Raw genomic sequence first — 23,863 nt, forward strand, 5'->3', positions numbered from 1 at the left:
TTCTATATCTATAAAATAGGAGCAATAAACCCTACTTCTCAAGGTTATTGAGATAATATTTATAAACTGTTTTGTGAATCTTAATTTTTTAATTTCCTTTTTTTCCCCTCAAGGCAATGGGGTTAAGTGACTTGCCCAAGGCCACACAGCTAGGTAATTTTAAAGTGTGTGAGGTTGGATTTGAACCCAGGTACTCCTGACTCCAAGGCCAGTGCTCTATTCACTGCGCCACCTAACCGCCCCTGTTTTGTGAATCTTAAAGCACTGACTTGGACCTGTGATTTTTTTTCAGGTTTTTTTGCAAGGCAATGGTGTTAAGTAGCTTGCCCAAGGCCACACAGCTGGGTAATTATTAAGTATTTGAGGCTGGATTTGAACTCAGGTTCCTGAAATCAGGGCTGATGCTCTATCCACTTGCCACCTAGCCACCCCTTGGGCCTGTGATTTTAGCAGTTAGGGGATTCCTGCTAAAGAAACTGCACTGTACCTATATAGATCAACAATTGCTTTACATCTGATATTTTAGAGACTTACTTGGGGCAACCTCTAATAAGTTAAAGGGACTTGGTAAGGGGCACAAAGCTAATATATATCAGAGGCATGATTTGAATCCTGGTCTTCCTGACTCTGAAACTAGCATTTTTCCATTATAATATTATACTAAAATTGTATAATTCATGTTATTCAGATAGAAAGGAGAAAGTTGGGGAATGGGATAACATGGCAGTATGAGTAGAAAAGATAGACAGGTGTAGTGGTTAGAATGCTGCCATTTATTAGTGGTTTAACCTTGGAAAATAACTCACTTATGTGTGAGACTAGATTTAATCTCTCTGACCAGGTGGGGTCTAAGAGCTCTGTGGGCTATATTTTCTCCTCAGAATCCTAGGAGTGCCCTTGATGAGCTATGATATGCTTCTCTAAGATGGCTGACTTGAACTTCAGTCTAGTGCATTCTCCCTAATATACTTCACCCATTATAGTCATTATTTCCTTACATCTTTCTTTGACACAGTGATTAGTGCCCCAATGTCTTTTAATCAATAAGATTCAATTTGTTTTTTTAAAGGAATATTTATTGAGATGATAGAGAAAGAACATAAGTGCCAACACACACTCCCCAGACTTGGGGCACACTTTTTTCCAGTTGCCAAAAAATATTCATTCCTACTAATTCCCTTTCCAGTGTGGAATACTTGATGGAAGAGTGGCTCCCTTTTGGCTGGTCAGCTGCTGGCTGACCAAGTTTTTCCTTGATTTTTCAAAGCTCACAGAGTCATAATCATCTCCAAAACTACACCTAAGAGTCAAAATCAACAAACACAAAGAATCAAAATCCAGAAATGTTATGTGTTAACAGTCGTGCCTGGCCCAAGTGGAAAGTGAGCCTCAGGCACTAGTATTGACCCTACCTCTCTCTAGACTTAGGGGTTTATGTCAACCTTTGCCTCACTGACCACCGGGAAAATTAAGTACATGATCGGGCCATCTAGTGCCTTTCCTTATGCACATCTTACACTGATCCAGTAATAATCAACAGGATTTATTAGACAAACAAAAAGTGAACAAAAACCAGTTTGAAGTGGAGAGTGGGTCTCCATTATGCATGTCTGGAAGTCAGCTCATGATGTATCCTTGTTTACCCAGGGTTTCCAAGACTTTGGCCAGTCCTACATTATCACTCAACTCTCCGAACCCTTCTCTTCATCTACAAAATAGAGATAGCAATAATATCTTTCTCAGTTTGGTTTGGTGTTCTCACTTTAGGAGTCCAGATGATAGTTACCAGGCTGATGAAGGTCCCTGCAATCGTATTAGGTTCATTTTGTGCATTGTGCTAGGACAGAAATGATGTTTTCCCTGAGGATGCCAAACCTGAATGACAATAGGGGATACATGGTAACTGGTTTCAAGTATTTGAAAGCCAGTTCCATGGAAGAAGGATTCGATTTATTTTATGCAGCTCCAGAGGACCCAACAAGGAGTGATGGGTGGATGTTGGAAAGAGGCAAATATGGGTTACAACAGACAATTAGAGGCTCTCTAGGTTGGATGGGCTTCCTCCCCAGACTGTGTGAACCCTCTTGCTGGAGGTTTTCAGATAAGGCTGGGTGAAGACTTTCTTGGACATTGTAGAAGTAATTTTCCCCCCTCATTTTTGTTTGGCTCTGGATGACCTCTGAACTCTTTTTCAATTGTGATTCTGTAAGTCAGCTCTTGGAATTAACTTACTTTCCTGGGGTATTTTTTTTTTTTAGGATTTTGCAAGGCAAATGGCGTTAAGTGGCTTGCCCAAGGCCATAATTATTAAGTGTCTGAGGCCGGATTTGAACTCAGGTACTCCTGACTCCAGGGCTAGTGATCTATCCACTACGCCATCTAGCCGCCCCGCTGGGGTATTTTGAAGCAAATGACTCAAAATTAAATAACCCTTTTCACCCTTCTTCAGGAGGGACCCAACATTTAGATTTTGATCGAATAACACTATATACAATGATGTGAATGTCACTATGCTATTAACTTATTAAATAATGTTTACATAGCTCTTCTAAGTAACTGTCATTTAATGTTATTCCTTTCCTTGAAATGAATAAGACATTGAACTAATATGAAGATTTAGAATTGGGGTGTTTTATTTTAAAAGGCAGGCAGGAGAAGCCTAAATGTGCTTCACCTAGGCCCTCATGTAGTGAAGATGTTCAATGAAGCAAGTAACAAGACCTCATTGCTTATGCAACCTTGGCTATTGTAGGGGTACATTTTTCATTTTAAAGTAAGAACAGTCCAAGCAAAAGGTCGGTGTTTTTCACCTCTAAATGACAAGATAATAATCCTGGTCATTGAGAGAATACTTTCATAAATGCATGGAAAAATATAATTTTAAGATAAGATATTTAAGATAAGAATTCAGTTTTTAACATCCTGGTGAATGCATATAAGTCAAGTGCATCCTCTAAGAATATTGAAATAGCAGCTAAGATATTAAAAGGAAAGAGTCAGTAGGGAAACTCTAATGCCCCTGTCTTCAATTCACAAGTTCCCCTTTGGGTTCCATTTAGATGTAAGGAATATTAGGTGTGAGGTTTGGAGATATATCTTGAAACATTAGGATGCTATTGCTATAGCTCCACTGTGTGTGTTTTGTGTGTGTGTGTGTGTGTGTGTGTGTGTGTGTGTGTGTGTGTGTGTGATTTGAGAAATCTGGAATCTATTGCCTATAATACAAAACTTTTCTGGCACTGTGGAAGTACAGAAATAAACAAGGAGCTGTTAGGATTATTTTGCATTGATAACTCTCTACGGGATAAAATGGTTGACAGCTGGTTTGTTTTGATCAAGCTGACATGGACTTGTCTCACACTCAAATTCACAGCTATAATCAACAAGCAAGAATGGGTCTAAGTTTTATAAAATTTGCAAGTACCTAAAAATTTCTTTTAAAAGAGGACAATTTTTTATTTAATATTTATTCTCATTTTGTACAAATAATGTTTTTTTAACATTAATAAAATATTCTTGTTTAAGAGTAAATGAAATACTCCCTCCCCCCATAAATATAGACCTGCTTGAGTGATAAAGTAAAGGGGAGAGAAAAAAATTAAAATTAAAAAATAATAGTAATAATTGTAGGTATGGCCAGGTGCCACAATGGATAGAGCACCAGCCCTGGAGCCATGAGCACCCAAGCCCACATCTGGCCCCGTAGACCCAAAAATCACCCAGCCATGTGACATGCAAGCCACCTGAACTGCACTGCCCTGCAAAAACCAAAAAAAGAAAAAAAGACCCCAAAATAAAATAAAATAGTAATAATAGTAGGGGTGGCTGGGTGGTGGACAGAACATTGGCCCTTGTGCCAGGAGCACACAGGTCCAAATCTGGCCTCAGACACCCAATGATCACCCTGCTATGTGGCCCCAGGCAGGCCACCCAGCCCCATTTGCCCTGCACCCCCCAAAAAATAATAATAAAAAATGTGCTTGAGTCTTTGTTCCAACACCAACAACTCTGTCGTGAGTGGATCACATTCTTTATGATAAGTCCATGGCAAAAGTTACTTCCATATTTTTCCACCGTTGTCAATGCTGATCGCAACTACCTCCTTTCGTATTTCTCCACTACCATGTACTATATTTTCTCTCTCCTTTCACTCTGACTCTGCTGTAGGGTCACTGAGTGGCGCAGCAGACAGATCCCCGGCTCTGGGGCCCAAGAGGCCCTGAGCCCCCATACCACCCCTTAGGCCCAGCATCTATCTGGCCCTATGGTCCTGGACAGGCCATACAATCTCAGCCCCTTGCAAGAAGTAAAAAAGAAAATGTGTTATATCTGACCACTCTCCCCCCATGGTCCATCCTCTCCTCCTTTATTCACATCCCCACCCCTTCCCCCTGCTCCCCCCTCCTTCTTACTCCAGATACCTATACCCCATTGAGTATATATGCTGTTTCCTCTCCTAGCCATCTCTGATGAGAGCAAAGATTCCCTCATTCCCCCTTGCCTTCCCCCCTTCCATATCATTGCAATAGCTCATTGTAATAAAGAAAAATCTTATTATATGAAATATCTTGGCCTAGTCCCCCTCTCCTTTTTCTTTCTCCCATTACATTTCCCTTTTTCCTATTGACTCCATTTTTACACCATATTTTATCTTTAAATTCAGCTTTCTCCTGTGCTTCAACTATAAAAGCTCCTTCTACCTGCTCTATTAACTGAGAGGGTTCATATGAGTATTATCAGTGTCATTTTTTCTATGCAGGAATACATGCAGTTCATCATCATTAAGTCCCTCATATTTTCCCCTTCTCCTCCAATCTCCATGCTTCACCTGAGTCCTGTATCTGAAGATCAAACCTTCTGTTCAGCTCTGGCCATTCCAACAGGAACATTTGAAATTCCCCTGGTTCATTCTTTTTCCCTGGAAAAGAGAGAGGACATTCAGCCTTTCTGGGTAGTTGATTCTCGGTTGCATTCTAAGCTCTTTTGCCTTCTGGTATATTATATTCCAAGCCCTACGAGCTTCCAGTGTAGTTGCTGCTAAGTCCTGTGTGATCCTGACTGCAGCTCCATGATATTTGAACTGTGTCCTTCTGGCTGCTTGTAATATTTTCTCTTTGACTTGGGAGTTCTGGAATTTGGCTATAATATTCCTAGGGGTTGGTTTTTTGGGATCTCTTTCTCGGGCAATTGGTGGATTCTATCCATTTCTATTTTGCCCTCTGCTTTAGAATATCAGGACAATTTTCCTGTAGTAATTCTTTGAAAATAATGTCAAGGCTCTTTTCCTGATCATGACTTTCAGGTATTCCAATAATTTTTAAATTATCTTTCCTAAATCTGTTTTCCATATCAGTTGTTTTTTCAATGAGATATTTCACATTTTCTTCTAATTTTTCATTTTTTTTTGGTTTTGAAGTATTAATTCCTGATTTCTGGTAAATTCATCAATCTCCATGAATTCTATTCTTTGTCTGAAGGATTTGTTCTCCTCAGAGAGTTTTCTTATCTCTTTTTCCATCTGGCCAATTTTGCTTTTTAAAACATTCTTCTCCTCAATAACTTTTTGAACTGTTTTATCCATTTGACCTAAGCTGGTTGTTAGCATGCTATTTTCTTCAGCATTTTTTGGATTTCCTTGACTAGGCTGCTGACTTCATTTTCATGTTTTTCCTGCATGTCTCTCCTTTCTTTTCCCAGTTTTTCTTCTAACTGCCTCATTTGATTTTCAAAGTTTTTTTTGAGCTCTGTCATAGTCTGAGCCCAATTTCTGTTTTTTTCTTGGAGTCTTTAGATGCAGGAGCTTGTGCTTCCTCATCTTCAGACTGAGTATTTTGATCCTTCTTGGGCTCATATACAAAATATTTCTCAATGGTTTTCCTCTTGTTTCTCTACTTGCTCATTTTCCCAGCCTAAGCCTGTTTTTGGGGTGCTTCCTGAGCTTTTGGGACACTCCCACAAGGGTCTCAGTGTGTGAGGCTCTGTCCTCCCTCCTGGTCTGTGAATGACCATATGCACCCCCCTCTGCCACCGGGCTGAGGTGGGGGCACTGTTGTTCTATGGGGGGGCCTAGACTGTGATCAGGATCTGAATTTTCAGAGCCCCAGAGTCCTGTTCCAGGGGCAGGGCTAGGCAGTCTCTCTCTTTGCTCCCCTCCCTAGGTTCAATGGGCTCATGCCCTGGGGTCTCCTGCTCACTGGCTCAGCCTGCTTCTGTTCCTGGGTCTGGACTGTGGTGGCCACGCTGCTAGCTGTGTGCCCTGAGGGCTGGGCTTCATGTTCTTGCTCTGACAGAGGTCCCCTGCTGTTCCCCCAGTTTGTGCCTGGTGCTCCCCAGGGTGTAGCTCAGGAGACTCCTCTGCTGCTGTGAGCCCTGGCTCCCAGTGTCCTGGGGCTGCCTCTGGGAGGCTGAAGTTCTTTCACTCTGGCAGGCTGCCCCTCTGACCCCGGGGAGCAGAGCCTTTCTGCTCTTTTCCAGGTTACCTTGAGTAGGAGAACTGCCTCACTGGGTCCCTCTGTGGGTTCTGTCTCTCGAAAGTTTAGTTAGAGTCCTTAGTTTATGACTTTTATGAGAAAGCGCCTGAGACAGGATCTGTTCTTGTCACTATCTTGGCTCTGCCCCCAAAAGAGGACAATTTAACAATTTACACAATGAACTATTTAAAAATATATTAAGATCTATATATTTATATAATATGCATATATAACTTATTATTCTCTTGGGTATCTCATTGACAAGAGATCTAAAAATCAATTTTTCCTCTCTAGATTTATAATTTTGGAATAATTTTTCTATTTTTTTCCCCCTTAACTTTCCATATATACTTCATCTCTAGGTTTGCCATTTTTTCTCCAGGATTGTCTATCCTTTATGTTTTTATCCTTTCTGAATTTTGAAGGATGAATGGATTTTTTTGTTTTTTAATTTTTAACTTTTAGATTTTTTTCAAGGCAATGGGGTTAAGTGGCTTGCCCAAGGCCACACAGCTAGGTAATTATCAAATGTCTGAGGTCGGATTTGAACCCAGGTACTCCTGACTCCAAGGCTGGTGCTCTATTCACTGTGCCACCTAGCTTCCCAGGATGAATGGATTTTTAACGGAAGAGATGGGAAGGGTGCTTTATGTGGATGTAACAGTGAAGACATGAAGGTAGGATAGTGCAGCTGTGTTCTACGAGGAATGAGCAGGTTAATGTGTAACTGCAGGGGGGAGATGAGACTACAAAACACATAACTTTGGACCTAAGCATAAAATGTATTGAAAATAAAAGCATTTATAGTTAATTTGGTAGGCAGTGGGAAGTCATTGATGATTTGAGACCCAAGGATTATACTCTAAGAAGATTTATTTTTCAAGATTGTGTAGCATGGCTTTAAAGGGAGAGAGAGAGAGAGAGAGAGAGACACACTTCATGTAAGAAAACATTTTCAATTCAGTTAAGGCCCCTTAAGAATCTAGATTAATTATCTTCAAATTCAAATTCTTTTGATCTCTCACCTCTATTAATTATGCATATAACTATATTAATGTATTACAAACATAAAAATTAATATATGAAATATATATTGATATAAAAATAGACATTAAAAAGATGGTGGTAAGATGCAATAATGTTTTTAAAATGTTAGTAATGGTATAAAATATCTTTTGGATATTAGTGAGAACAAAGAGATTGAATATGCTTTTCAAAATATGTTTTTTAAAAATTTTTTATGTATATCTAAGGGATATAAGATTTACTTTGAAATAATAGTTGTTTGTTAATAATTTTATTTCAGTTAATTTCCTAAATGTAGTGAGTCAAGTAGATGATTTACTTTAAAAATATTTTTCTTTGAAAAATATAGCAACCAAGTAATGCCATAAAAATTTTTGAAAAGAATCTTGTTTCTCTGTGTGTAGATATCCACCATTGTTGTTGTTGTTATTTTTCCGTCATGTTCATTTCTTTGAGACTACATTTGGAGTTTTCTTTCTTTTTTTTTTTTTGGAAAGGCAATGGGGTTAAGTGACTTGCCCAAGGTCACACAACTAAGTAATTATTAAGTGTCTGAGACTGAATTTGAACTCAGGTCTTTCTGACTCCAAGGCCAGTGCTCTATCCATTGTGCCACCTAGCTGCCCCTAGAGTTTTCTTGACAAAAATACTAGGGTGATTTGCTGTTTCCTTCTCCAGCTCATTTTATAGATGAGAAAACTGAGGCAAACAGGGTTAAATGACTTGTCCATGGTCACATACCTGTAATAAGGGTCCAAGACAGATTTAAACTCAGGAAGATGAGTCTTCCTTATTCCAAGTCTGGCTTTCTATTGCCATACCCCAGATATTCACCACACACAATACCAAAGTGAAAAAAACCAAAACAAAATAAAACCTGACAACCACAACAAACCCAACCGCCCCCCCCAAGTGAATTGTCTTATTTCATTTTAGCAGAAAATTTTCATTATAAATTCATTCTTCTCTCTGAAGTTCTGATGGATGGATGGATAGTATCATGACTTAATTTCCTCTTCACTTTTTTTGTTTGTTTTTTGTTTTTTGCAAGTCAATGAAGTTAAGTGACTTGCCCAAGGACATCCAGCTAGGTAATTATTAAGTGTCTGAGACTGGATTTGAACCCAAGTACTCCTGACTCCAGGGCTGGTGCTTTATCCACTGCGCCACCTAGCTGCCCCACTTTCATATATTTTAATTGTTATTTTTTTTTATGACTGTAAGGTGCAGCAAGGAGATTGGAAAGATAAATTGGCATCAAATTATGGAAATCCTTAAATGCCTACTACAGGAGTTTGTATTTGATCTTAGATCAATTGATAGAAGAGTGTATTAAGTAGAGAATGATATGATCAGAGACCACATTGGTAGATATCTGGAAGACAGAATGCAGTGGGAAGAAACTTGCAACAGGGAGTTCAATGAAGAGTGTATTCTTACAAGCAGGAGTTGATCTAATTTTGAGTTGGGGAGGCACAGAAATTTTAATTGTACTTACTTAGTTCATTCTCTGGGTGCCTAGACAGTGTTAGATTATAATTTCCATGAAGGGTCATTACCTGGAATGGAAAACTAAGAGGGATGAAAGGAAGTTTGTACAGTCGAAGAATGCAGCATAAGGAATGTTGGGAATCTGAATTGAGAAGATTTGGTTGTGTTGGAGACAAGTCTCTTTTTAGCTATTATGGAGGGGAGATGTGATCCATCTTTCTATTGGTTGATTATGCCCCTTGAGGTCCCACCTTGGGGATATCTTTTTCACATGATGGATATTTTGCTCCTCCTAAGTCTTGTCTTGTCTTCTCCAACATATTTATACCCATTTTCTTCACAAATGATTTTGTGGTGTGATCTCAGGTCTTTTTTTATTATCCAGATAATATACCTGTGTAAGCTCTCCAGCGCATCACTGTCCTTCCTAAAACATGACCCTCAGAAATGAGCATGACCCTATATGTCTTATCTGACTAGGACAGAATATGAGGGAATCTTTTTTAGTAGCACTCTGGCTCTCAGTGTAGCCCTAGATTTCATTGGCTTTTTGGCTCTCAAAGCTATGTGATACGTTAGAAATATCTCTGGATTTCAAGACAGAAGACCTACATTTGGTGCTTTCTAGCTATATGATCTTGGATGAAAGCCATTAATTTCTCTGGGTCTTGGTTTCCTTAACTGTAAAAATGAGACATGACCTCAAAAAATTCCTACAAGTTCAACTCTGGGAAACTATAATCATTTAGTTTAGTGGTCCACAAACTTTTTTTGATCATGTACCCTGATTAATAATAATTTATATGTATGTGCCCCAATATTTCTGTATTTATTTATAGTAGTAGCTAACATTTGGGTATGTTAATATTCTAGACACAAAAAATAGAAATTAACAAGGATAAGGTAAAGTGAAATAAGAAATATTTTAAAAGTTGTTTATCAGTCAAAATCTTTTGACTCTCACTATTTTTTGGGATATTTTTAATGAGAACAATGTGATTGAATAGGCTTTATTATTTATTAAGACCTTGGTTTACCACAATGATCACTGTATGTGATTCAAAGATTTCATCCTCCATTCATCGTGTTTTAATACTTTATTTTAATGACTGTTAAAGCTAAAAAGGTATCTCACTATCATGGATAAATAGATCCAACCTGAAAAAGTGCATTTTAGGTTGTACTTAACTACATCATGATACTCATCCATTAATTATTCAGATTCTTTTATTGAATTATTCTGGTAAATGTCTATCTTTCTTGATGTCAGGGAGGATGGTCTTTGGAGGACAGATGCCAGGTCTAGCAGTTGGCTTTATCATTTCATCAGCTTCAACAGGGCAGATGTCTAGTGAGTCTGGTTGGTAGTACTGCTCTTGCCACTGCTATGCCCGTTCAAGTCCTACATGAAATCTTTTTCATTTGGGAATAGAGGAAGAAGAACCCCTGTGGGCAGCAAGGAGTTCATAACCTCAGGAAGGCTAACCTTTATCCTAGGTCAGACCAACTGCTGGTCCTCTGGGTGACTAGCCTACTCTTAGATTCCTTTTGGAATAACTGTTTTGTTTCAGGTTTTGGAGCATACTTATAATGAGTCATTTCTTGAGATTAAGGCTCTGGAATGGCCCCCACTGCTCATAAAACAGGGTCTGCCAGTGTCTGTTAGAGCCTGGACTGCTAAGGGTAGGCAAAAGCAGTGCAGAGTTGGACTACAGTACTTAAAAGGTGTGTGCTGCTGCTGATGTGGTGGTGGGGAGGAAGGGAAGATGCTGAGGATAGTGTCCGAGGGGGACATTATATCCTGAGGACATCGAGCTCCTCATTTCTTATAGCATAGAAGTTTCTGGTTGATGAATTTCCCACAATTTCCAATTTTTTTGCCACCACATGAGAACAACTATAAATATTATAGAATATCTAGGGTTTTTGCTTTTCCCTAATCATCTTTGGAAACAGACCTAATAGTGGCATTGCAGGGCCAAAGGGTATTGGCAGTTTAATAACTCTATGGGCATAATTTCAGATTGCTTTACAAAATAGTTGGATCAGTTCACAATTACACCAACAGTGAACTAGGGTCCCAATAGTCTTGCATGAAATAATGGAGAGCAAAATTAGCAGAACCAAGAAAACTTCGTAACAACAATATTGTTTTATGAAGAACTTTGAGTGAATAAGTCATTTTTGACTATTATAAATACCCAAATTAACTGCAAAGGGCATATGAAGGAAGATACTATCTATATCCAGAGATAGAACTGATAAAAGAAGCATGTATAGAATGGTTTTACATGAACACATATGTATTTGTGCCTAAACATACATATATCTATTTATCTATATTACATATGGTTGCATATTTGTACCTTATGATAGCCATCACTAGGTTGGGGAGAGAAGGGAAAAAAGGTACTTGATAACATTATTATATAATTAAAAGGAATATCAAGTTATACATAATATATTTGCACTTTCATTATTTGCAGTATAATCATCTTTTCCTACTATGTTGTGGAAATGCTTGTTTTATTTCTTATATTCAGAATAAAATAAATAAAATTTTAAAAAATGAAATTATAGTCTGTCTACCAGTCTGCCTCTAGAGGAGTACATTTAATTGACTGTTCAGAGCAGTCTGTATTGGACACAGGAAGCAGGAAGGAGAATAACAAAGTCAGATAGGGATTACAAGAACTCTAAACTGTTCTACTCCTCTCCTCACTTTTGATTCTATTTTTGCTCCCTCCAATGGATTGTATTGCACCCCCATTTGAACACTACTGAATTAGTTTTCTGGTTGGTCTTGTTTTAACTTGATTTTTTTGTGCTGATTGTATCAAGCCCCACAGTTAGGGAAGAGACTGTGATAGTAAATCAATATAGAGCTCTAGGACAGAATTGTCTCTGTGTAATGAATTGGACTCAGGACTAAAGAGGAGGAACAGAAAGTAGGGGAGTATGCTTCTAAAACTGTCTCTTTCTAGGGGCAGCTAGGTGGCACAGTGGATAGAGCAATAGTCCTGGAATCAGGAGGACCTGAGTTCAGATCCGGCCTCAGACACTTAATAATTACCTAGCTGTTGGGGCAGCTAGGTGGCGCAGTGGATAAAGCACCGGCCCTGGAGTCAGGAAAACTTGGGTTCAAATCCGGTCTCAGACACTTAATAATTACCTAGCTGTGTGGCCTTGGGCAAGCCACTTAACCCCACTGCCTTGCAAAAACCTAAGAAACCCCAACAAAACAAATAAAATTGTCTCTTTCTTCTAATGATCCCAGACTGTGCTGAGGTGCAAGGATTCATCTTTTCGATGCAAATGTTCTCCTGACAATATCTCATGGTGCTGATTATTGGAACAGTAACTAGAATCACTAAGTAAAGAGAAGGGACCCCTGATGAATGTGATTGATTAAAGCAAATGTCCGTATACCCAAATCTAGGTACATAAAGTTGTTGCCTCTATCTCTCCAGGCAACTAGGAGGTGTGGTAGAGAGATAGGGGTTACAGTTTGAGTTAAAATCCTGCCTCAGACATTTTTTAGCTGTGTGGGAAGATGCTTCATTTCTTACAGCCTTAGTTTTCCCATCTGTAAAAAAGAAATGGGACCTATCTCACAGGATTGTGAGGATCCAATGAGATAATATAGGTAAACCACATTGCAAACTTTAAGGTGCTATCTAAATGTTAGCATTTGTTATTTTTATGATCACTGAGTAAACACATGGATAACAGATGGACAACTCATGTGCATTTTACTTTGTAGGAAATGTGGTGTTTACAGTGAAGACACTGGAAGCTTTTGAATAGCAGAGTAACATGATTTGACCAGTATATTAAGATTAATTCTTCATTTATTATTAGCAGAGGGAAGGAATGATTCAACATCAGTTAGCGGCAAATTGTGATAGTCATGGCAAATAATAAGGAGGACCTGAACCAGGTTGATAGCAGTGGGAAATCAATAAATTCAATAAACACCGTCTCTTGTTTATAATGTGCAAAGAGGTACAAAGCTGAAAAACAGGGCATTTCTTCCTTGAAGGAGTAATGGAGGATACATATATGGAATTTGACAAGGGCAAAGGTGCAACTAGAGAAAGCTGTTTTTGCCCATTGCTTCTATTTCTTTACCTTTCTCCAACTCAGTTTCTGGTCATCTGACTTCTATATCTAGCACTTTTATTGAAATTACTCTCTAAGGTCTCCAATTATAACTTTATTTTTAAATATATTAGCCTTTTGTGAGTTATTCTTTGTCACATCTGATACATAGATCAGTCCACAATCTGGCCACTCTTCTCTTTATGAATTTTCATAACCCAGTCTTCTTGTTCTATACCTACCTGGGCAATCCAGACTTCTCTGTCTTCTTGGAAGAACCATCATCCATGACCTTTTCCCTAGAAGAGGTTGCATGTACCCTATGGGTCTGTGTTTAGTATCCTTCTCTATGCTCACATTATCTTGTTGCTCACATTAATTCCTATGGATTTAGATATCATTTATGTGCAGATGACTCCCAAATCTACATATATAGCCTTTATTTCTTTATTTCTTTCCTGATATCCCCCCCCACATCTGCAGTTGCCTGTTAAACATCTCCACCAAGATTTCCCATATAAATTTCAACTCTTACATACACAAAACAGAATTTATCATCTCCCCTTCCCCAAAGTTTGCCCCTCTTGTTAACATTCCTATTTCTCTTGAAAGCACCAATATTCTTCCCTTCATCCATTGTTTTCTCATCAAGTAAAATGGAAGACTCTTGAGGAGAGAGTCTGTCTGATTTTTGTCATTTTTACCTAAGCACACTTCCTGGCAAGTGATTTGCACTTAATAAATCCTTGTTGCTGAATTGAATTCCTTCGTTTCACAGAAGACACTGTGAAAGGTTAGGTGGCTTGCCCCAAGTTACACGGATTGTGGCTGAGCCAGAACTGAGCCCAGATTCTCTGGCCCCTGGCTATTTCTTCTGCCCCATGACTGTATGGTGTTGTAGCTAAGCAGATCCTGATAAATGTCTTGTGAATATTCTGATCCCTGTCATCATATTAACCATCATGTCCCTGTGCACATTAGTAGACTGTTACTCAGGTAAAATCCTCATTGAATGAAGTCATCTGACTTTACGAATCCTTACTAAATACCCAGACACATAATCTGCTCAGTGCGTTGAATATTGTGCTATTGGTATGCTTTGAATTTTTATTTTTCATTGCAGAATCAGAAGTGATTTATACTGCACTGCAGACATAATTGTGTAATAATTTTACAGTCTAGCTGTCATGTGGATTGCATAATGCCACTCAACAATATTAACTGCAATAGTAAATTTCCATTTATCTGGAATGAAGAAAAGGGAAAAAACTCAAGTTACATTCGCCTCTCCCTTTGAACTCTGGTTTTGTTGTTAAAAAATACAAAATTACAAACAAATAAAGGAATATCATGGGGCTATTTTTATTTTGTAAAAAGCAATTTTAAAACATAGATTCAGACCAATTTCCTACAATACCACCATCTATGCTACTTTACAATGTTAACTTATGTTTAGAGTCATTGCAAAATACTGTTGTATATTTTGTTTTCTAAGTCAGTGAAAATCAGTAATGCATATTTAATGCATTGTTGTAATGCAGTAATATAATATTATATACTATGCACTATGACTATTATCAATGAACTGGAACATCCCATTCCCTGATGATTTTACTTAAACTATTTACATCTACTATTTGTATTTTTGTGACTATAGAAGTAAATTACAATGCAGAGTTTTGATTACTTGGGGCAAGAGGGTTATCCTTAGAGGGAATCTGTGGTTTATCTTTTTGACTTTTTTTTTTTAGATTTTTCAAGGCAATGGGGTTAAGTGACTTGCCCAAGGCCACACAGCTAGGTGTTTTTTTTTAAGTGTCTGAGGTTGGATTTGAACTCAGGTACTCCTGACTCCAAGGCCAGTGCTCTATCCACTGCGCCACCTAGCCACCCTTCTTTTTGACTTTTTGACCAGACCTGTGACTGGTGTAGGGAGTTCTTGCTGGGAGATACTTCCTCTGTCTTTGTTTTGTTTTGTTTGTTTTGGCAAATTGAATTGAATTCCCTCATTTCACAGAAGACACTGTGAAAGGTTACATGGCTTGCCCCAAGTTAACACCGATTGTGACTGAGCCAGAACTGAGCCCAGATTCCCTGGCCTCAATTCCTGGGATATTTCTTCTGCCCCATGACTATATAGTGCTGTAGCATAAGCAGATCCTGATAAATGTCTCACACAGCTAGAAAGTGTTGAATGTCTGAGGCTGGAAAACAGCTTCCTCTGTCAATTACTGTGGGATGAGTCTAGTATTAGACTTTCCTGGGGTCTTGAGATGAAGGACCCTGCCCAGGCAGGAGGTATCAGGAGCAAGACTAGAACCAACTCATACTAGTCTTCTTGGCCCTGCACCTCCCAACCTGCCTTTCAGCTATCTGTCATTTAAGGAGGAAAGGATAAGAATCTCTCTCTGGAGATATCGATATGTCTTAAGTTTTAAGTAATCATAATTACTTTGATGAACTAACATGTATTCTTTTTCTTTAGGGACTTTCTTCCTCGAGGGTCAGGCATTGTAACAAGACGACCCCTTGTTCTACAACTTGTCACTTCAAAAGCAGGTAAAGATAAGTACTTTTTCCATACTTAACACATTTGAACATGGTTCATGTTGTTTTCCAATTCACAGGGAAAAGGTTCTTCATGAACAGAGAATTTAATTCTAATACAAAGGGGTTTGGACAGTTATCCAGATTTCTCTACAAAACTGTCCCTTTTTCAGTTCAATTAGAAGGGAAATGCATCTAAGGATTAAAGTAAGCAATATACTTAGGAACGTAAGATTTAAAAGATAAAATAAGATTATGGAACTTCCTATTGTAAGAATGCAATTCAGTGATATACTGATTTCATTTTCTTTTGGTAATGGCATAAATTTGATAATTAGAAATGCTATTTTTTGAAAATTATCCTTTGGAAATGTGTATTCTATTCACACGATCATATATGGGCTCAGTTCATATAAGTTTTATTGCCTGTGTGTTATAATTGTTTCTTGGTACTACTGTGGGTTACTAGATGATGATTTTACTTGCACATGTTTTTCATGATTGTCTTCTTTCCATTGAAAATATACCATATTAATTTAGTTCCTTATCAGTCATCCAGGCTCCCAATTGATCTTTTGGGTTCCTAAACTTGGTTACTAAATTAACCATCCTAAAGCATAGGACTGATTATGCCATATCCATTTTCAGAAGTTCTCAGTGGTTTCTTTCTGAATATGGGGAAATATTCAAATGCCTCAGTTATTTAAAGACATTCAAAACCTGACTTCAACCTACTTTTCTAGACATTACTCATTTCTTCCCTTTGATTATTATATATGGAGCTGAATCTTTGTCTTGCTGGTCCATCTCCTACCCTCTCTTCACAAAGACTTTTTATGTGTCTGGAATATATATCCTTCTCACTTCTTTCTCTTAGAATCCTAAGGTTCTTTGATGATTTGGATTAATTGCCACCTCCTCTGGAAACGCTTGACTCATTACCCTAGTTAATGCATTTCTCCCTCCTTATCTTGGCTTTTGAAATACCTTGCAGTTATGGATGTTTGATTCTATGAAATTAGGTTACTTATCTATATCACTTTTTGGAAGATTGGAATTGTTCTCCCTTTGGCTAGGATACTCTCTGACTGGCACAGTTCCTTGTATGTTGTAGGTTGGTTTGTTGTTGAGTTTAATTGAATACAAATGAATAAAATGGTTGTCAAATTTGCAGATGACTCAAATGTAGGATAAATTTATAGTCTTTACAATATTGTTTTAAAAAAAGAATTGTATAGCAAATCAAGAGATGTTACAATAGCAAGAATCTGACTCAGGAAGAAGTGAATTTCATATAATGTTTTAATTTAATAGTCATACCTATTTTGCCATAGTATGGCAAATTAGGGTATGATGTGATTCATTCAATTAAGCAGGTGAAGTTTGAAATATTGAAGGACACTCCTGGTAAAGGGAATGATATGTTTAAAGTAGACTTGGATTATGATAAAATAATGATGATGATGATAGTTAGTTATTTATATAGTGCCTGAAAACTTCTTTATAAATATTAACTTTATAAATATTAACTTATTTAATCCTCACCAAGGTAAATGCCATTATTATTCCCCGTTATACAAATGAAGAAACTGAGGCAGAGAGTGTTAAATGACTTGTGCAGGCTCTCATAGCTATGGAGAATCTAAGGCAAGATTAGAATTCAGGCCTTACTGACTTGTCTTGAACTTTATTCATTTCTTGAATCAGCTGATGAATGAAAGATAAGAGGATTAACACAGAAAATTATAAGAGGAACAGGGAGAAAAGAATATCTCTAGCAGACAGTTTTCTGCTTCTCTTAGTATCTTGTAAAAAGTTTCAAAAAAATATAAGTAGTTTGACAGGCTGATTTGAACTTATAAGGGAGACATTAATAAGAATAAGATACTTTAAAGACATTTGGGTGGAAGATCCCTGGTATTTATAACCTAACTAAATTAAGCTATATTTATGACTCCTGAGAGCAGCAGTATAATGGACTGTGGGATCTTTCCAAGAACAACTATGGGAATGAAAATTTACCACCTTGAATCACAGTCCTTATTTTAGTATTTCACTGATATAATCACTATGAAAAAGGAAATGCAGCAGCATCTTAAGGCTGTTTAGCTCTGATAAAATTCTGTAGTTGAAAGAAGTGGTGCCACTGAAAACAGCTGGTCAGTCCTGTTAGGGTCCCTGTTCACAAACTTCCTCAAATAGACAAGTTTCAGGAAAGAGCCAGATTCCAAAATGGAGTTCTGACCAAAATACCTAGTGACTGATGGGGATTTGCTGTAACAATAGGAATTGGGTAAAGGAAGTATTAAGGTCAAAGGTTTTAAACTGAAACTGAATTGTGGAATCCATTCTACTTCCCAGTATTCAGACTTCTAAGCATTCTGCAACATAATGCAGTACGCTTACATTTCCTCAATTATATTATTATTTTTTGTTTAAGAGGGTGGGGTAGAATAAAGAGGTATATTAAACAGTTACTGAAACAGTTGCTTCCAATGGTTTTCCTCCTGTCCTTTATTTAAAATAACAATAATAGAAAACTTTCTTTTTATGAGAAGAGTCAGAGTGGTACTAGCACTTTTCACTTCTACCATTGTGTTTTCATATTCTATACTAGACTATTGTATTGTATTATATTATTATGATTATATCATGTGATAGTTCTTATAAAAATCTTATCTTCTCTTATTAATTGATGAACCCCCACATGTACAGAGATTTTTCTCATAATTTTCTTTGCATCTCTCATAGTGCCTAATATAGAGCTATGCCTAGTAAATATTTAAAAAACTTTTTATTGAATGATGGAACAAATCAAAGAGAATAAATAGCAGAGGGATATATTATTTTTATTTTATAAATATTTATTTTATTCCATTTGTTGTATTATTCTAATGTGGGAGATTAATATCCTCCAATTCCTCTATCTCGAAATGTATAGTGTTCTAAAAACAATTTAATTTCTTGATTCTCAATCAAAAGTTAAAAACTCCAATATTCTATGATTTTGTCTTTATATTGAAATGTTATAGCTTCTGTTTACCTAAAAATATACTATTTACATAATTCTGTAATGCCTTGTTCTTCCTCCCCTGAATTTCTATTAAAATTCTCCTTAGTGTTAAAATACTCAAATGTCTTTTGATGAAGATGTTGCCTAGTCTTTGTAGAGCATTTTAGATATGCATTTGAACTTTACTACTTGGTGAGACAGAGAGTATTATCTCCATTTTACTGAGAAGACACAAAGAGGGGGAGGCCACTTGCCCAGGGTCACACAGCTTGGAAATGCATGAGGTAGGATTTAAACTCTGGTTTACCTGGCTCTGGGACTTGCATTCTATCTACTGACTACATCGCACATCAGCCCTCTAACCCTTGCCTTTGTTTTTAATTTTTCAAGGCAATGGGGTTAAGTGGCTTGCCCAAGGCCACACAGCTAGGTAATTATTAAGTGTCTGAGGTCAAATTTGAACCCAGGTACTCCTGACTCCAGGCCCGGTGCTCTATTCACTGCGCCACCTAGCTGCTCTAACCCTTTCCATCTTGAAGATTCTGTTAACTCTTCATGTGGAAATGAGTAGTGGGAAATATATTGAGATAGAGAGAAGCCAGTTTACAGATTGCACTAAAAGCCAGTCTGAGAATTTTGAATTGAATTTTATGGACATTAGAGGAATCCATAGCAAATATTGAACATGGAGATAATATTTTGCAAAAGAAGTTTTAAGAAGTTTAGTTTGACAATTATAATATGGTATGGATTTGAGAAGAGAAAGCCTAGAGATGAGGAGAGTAATCTGTTGAAATAATCCACATAGAGTTAATGAGAACCTTGACTAGGGTAAGGGTGCAATTTAGACATCTAAAATTTGAATAACTTCTATGGACAACTGAAGTTATCAGATATACCAGCATGTCTCCCAATTTTCATCTGGAGGGGGGGTTTAATCTTTTGAATTCTCTGAGTGCTCTACAAATGACTTTAGTTTAATTGTATGCATTTTAATGAGAAATCAAAAGAGACATCTGCCAAATTTGTTTTAATCTTCACAATATGTTGCATCCTGTTGAATATTAAGTGGAACTTTAATTATGGTACTTCTCCCCTTCCCTCCCCATTTTTTCCTTTACAAACTGGATCTTAGTCTTAACATATTAACATTCTAGACCTTTCTTTTATAAGTTTACCCTTCTTACTCTTCCCCCCCTCCATCCCAAGTGTTAAAACTCAGATCCTATAAAAAATCTCAATTAGAACCCTGATTATAAAGAAGTATGACAATAAACAAAAATTACATTTTGGGGTCTAGGGAAACTTAAAAGACAGAATATGAATTTATGAGCATGTAGAGGATGGTTTTATTTGACTAAATAGATTTTAGTAAATGTATTGGCTATTTTGGGTATTTTGTATTATGAGTCATCAGAGGACTGATTCAAATATTCCTTTTTATTACAAAACTCATTATAACTGTAAAAAAGGGGGAAATCAGCACTTTCAGATTATAACTTCTACTATTTTTCTTTTAAGTAACTATAATTTCTAGTCTTTTTTAATAGCACTGTAATTACTGCCAACAAAAGGGACACATTTGTTTTCTTTTTTATATTGTACTATTCTCATAGTTCAGAGGTAGCTATTATAGGATGACTTTTGGTGAGAAGGTTATAATAATTGGCCTTTATGTAAAACCTCTTTTTTGGGTAATTGTTTTAAACTTTGATTTAAAAAAAATTAATCCCTGAAGATAAAGAAGCCTTTGCATTTGAGCTCATCAGTTCTGACAAAAGCACAATTGCTTAAGTTCATACTTAATAAAGGTGACTGAAAATGACATATTTTTGTCTCCAATGCAAGATGCATTTTTAAAAATTTTATTTTCAAATCTGAGTTTTCTCCCTTCCTTTTCTTCCCCTCCTCCATCGAGAAGGCAAAAGAACCCAAAAGCCCAAACCCATTACATAGGTGTGTAATCAGATAAAACAAATTCCCACGTTATCCATATCTCTCCAAAAATAAAGAAAAAGCAAGAAAGAGAAGAAAAATGCTTAAGAACTCTCTGAGTTCATCTGCTCTTTAACTGTTGTTGGGTAGCATGATTTATTATGAGTCCTTTGGAATTGTGATTGGTCAATGTGATAATCACAGTTACTAAGTTTTTTAATGTTGATTATCTTCACAGCATTGCTGTTATTGTATAAAATGTTCTGATTTTGCTCACTTTTCATTGTTCATTAAAGTCATTCCAGGTTTTTCTGAAATATACCTCTTAATCATTTCTAACACACAATAGTATTACATCATATTTGTATATCATAACTTATTCAGCCTTCCCCAAATAGTGGACATCTCCCCAGTTTCTAATTCTTTACTAATACAAAAGAGCTGCTATAAATATTTTTGAACACATGGGTCCTTTCTCTCTGCTTGATCTCTGTGGGGTATGGACTAGTAGCAGTATTGCTAGGTCAGAGAGCATACATTGTTTACTAGCTTTTTGAACACAGTTCCAAATTTCTTTCCATAGTGTTTGGATTAGTTCTCAGCTACACTCAGAGGCCATTAGTTTACCTGTTCCACACACCCATTCAACTTCTGTCATTTCTCCGTTTTGTCTTCTTCACTCCTATGAAGGGTATGGGGTAGTACTCAAGTTGGTTTAATTTGTATTTTTCTAATTATTAGTGATGTAGACAATTTTTATATGACTAATGATAAATCTCTAAACTATAGTTATTCACTATATGTGATAACTTCTTTTGACAGAAAATGCATTTGCTAAAAATAGATTGCCATTTCCTCTTGTAATTAAAAACCATATGCATATCAGTTATGATAATCACTTGTTATGAAAAATGTAGATAAGCCATTTTTCAATTAGAAGCCATGAGTTACCTTTGCTCAAAACAGATACTCCTTTAGAAAAGCATTCAGTATTCAGTGTTCACTTATTTGCTTCCCAGTTATAAACACTTCATTTTTATTTACAAACATTTTCAACACTTTTTATCTTTTAAGATAATTTTATAGGGTTTGGTTGGAGGAATGATTACAAATATGAATTAACTTAATAATAATAATAAGGTGCTTCAAATGTGTTAAAATCCCTTCCCTATTTTCGTTGGGGTCACACTTGAGCTACAGATTTTGCTGTGTGGAAATCAAAGAATTTGTATAATCTCAACAATCAGAAGGAATTTGTAGTTGCATCCAGTCTAACCCTTCCCTCAGTGCATGAACTCTCCTTTACAGCATCACTGACAAATGGCTGTATAACCTCTACTTGAATACTTCCAATGAATGGGAGATCAATACTTCACAAGATGGTTCATTCCATCATTTGAAAGATCTTCCTTAAAATGAGCTGAGTCTGCGTCATTATAACTTACATCCATTGATCTTAATTTTTTCTGTAGCAAGGCAGAATAAATGAATTTTTTCTTCCACATGACCATTCTTAAAAAAATAGAAGAAATCTCATATACCTTTTTTGATCTCTTTTTTTTTTTAGGTTTTTGCAAGGCAAATGGGGTTAAGTGGCTTGCCTAAGGCCACACAGCTAGGTAATTATTAAATGTCTGAGACCGGATTTGAACCCAGGTACTCCTGACTCCAGGGCCTGTGCTTTATCCACTGCGCCACCTAGCTGCCCCTTGATTTCTTCTTCTGGCAAACTTTGAACCCATCACCTATTTCTAAACTGTGTATGTCATAGATCTGATACCAGTCTGTTTTTCCAAACTTAATACATATAACTCCCTTTTACTATCTTTACTGAGAAGCTACTCTGGTCTACCTGCTTTACTCACTGTGACATTCCCTTTCCTGTCTTTCATACCTTTTAATAGGTTGCCCATATGCCTGAAACCACAAGGTCTACATACATGCTGTTACCTTGATGAGATCTTAGCTAATTTCTCCCAGATATCAATAATCCCTCCTATTTAGATTATATTTACTGTATATATATATATATATATATATATATCTTACATTTGCCTATATATATATTTTTGATAGAATCTGAGCTTACTGAAAACAGGATTGTTTAATATTTGTCTTTATATCTATAGTACTTAGCATAGTACCCAGAACATACTGTAGTACTGAAAACATTTGCTTATTGATTCATTTCAATAATCTTTATTATATGGATGCCCTATTTTGAACATCCTTTAGTTGATCAGTACCTCTTTTAACAGATGGTTCCTAGAAATTTCCACAGTTCAGAGGTAGTCAAGCAGATGATACCAATTTTTATGATTGGGAATCCATGCTGCTAGTAATATAGTCTAGGTATTTCTTCTTTTTCAAAAAATATAATGCTCCATTACTTACCTTGAGATCTCCCAAATGGGATTTTAGTTTCTGAAGTATCAAAGTAATTTCATAATAGCATTGTCTCTCAGCATGAATCCCTTGAGTTGTAACCAGTTTGTTGCATATTGCACATTGTTATTCTTGCATGTTCTCCTTTACCCTCTCCATACTAACTTGTTTCATTTATAGAAGCAAATTATATCACTAATGTGGGATATAGAGTGCTTAGGGAGGACTAGTACCTGTCTTGTGAGGTCTGCCAAGCACTTTTCAGGGCTGTTTTCCCTCTCTGATATCTACCTTGTGCACCCAACTCTCACCTGTGACTTCAAGAAGTTGTATTTTGTACAGTGGCAAAAGCCTGATTAATTATTTGGGCAGATAAGCTAAACCAGGTTTTAGGTAACTGAGGGATCTCAAACTCATTAATGAGTTAGGGAATCGTCTACCTCAAGTATGGAAACACTTCCCCAGCAGAAGAGGCAAATGCGAATAATTTGTTGCAATGGCCATGATGGCAGTTGAAGTGGGTCCTGTGGAGGTCTTAAAGCTTGATTAGACATTGAAAATACCATCATCGTCCACTGCATCTTTAGCATTCATCTTAACTTTGTCCTGCTCCTGGACTTTGATGACCCTAGAAGAGAGCGCGAGGCCAAAGACTTTGTACAGTTCTGCTCCACTTAAATCCGATTTATACACAAGTCAAAAGACATTGCCCAAATCATTTTTACCTACCTCAAAGTCCTGTGGAGATAGGTAAGTGATGAAACAGCAGGTGTGGATACACTGGGAGCTGTAATCACATCCCTGCATGTGGGTGGCCCAAGTCATAGTGGCATCTTCTCACTGGAAGCATCATTGGGATTCAGCAGCCCCCTGGATATCTGAACATCCTTTTAAA

The 23,863-nt window shown here is 37.0% G+C and overlaps 1 protein-coding gene across 9 annotated transcripts in view; it reads left to right on the forward strand.

The window, feature by feature from the left end:
- Nucleotides 1-23,863, forward strand: part of DNM3 (dynamin 3) — a 670,943-nt gene that overhangs the window by 91,096 nt on the left and 555,984 nt on the right. For all 9 annotated transcript variants that reach the window (XM_074222020.1, XM_074222018.1, XM_074222019.1 and 6 more), the window contains exon 2: nucleotides 15,574-15,647. In XM_074222020.1, coding sequence (XP_074078121.1) covers nucleotides 15,574-15,647 — 74 coding nt within the window. The remainder of the gene's footprint in view (nucleotides 1-15,573; nucleotides 15,648-23,863) is intronic.

The sequence above is a fragment of the Macrotis lagotis genome, chromosome 2, assembly GCF_037893015.1.
Source record: "Macrotis lagotis isolate mMagLag1 chromosome 2, bilby.v1.9.chrom.fasta, whole genome shotgun sequence".
Classification (NCBI taxonomy): Eukaryota; Metazoa; Chordata; class Mammalia; order Peramelemorphia; family Peramelidae; genus Macrotis; species Macrotis lagotis.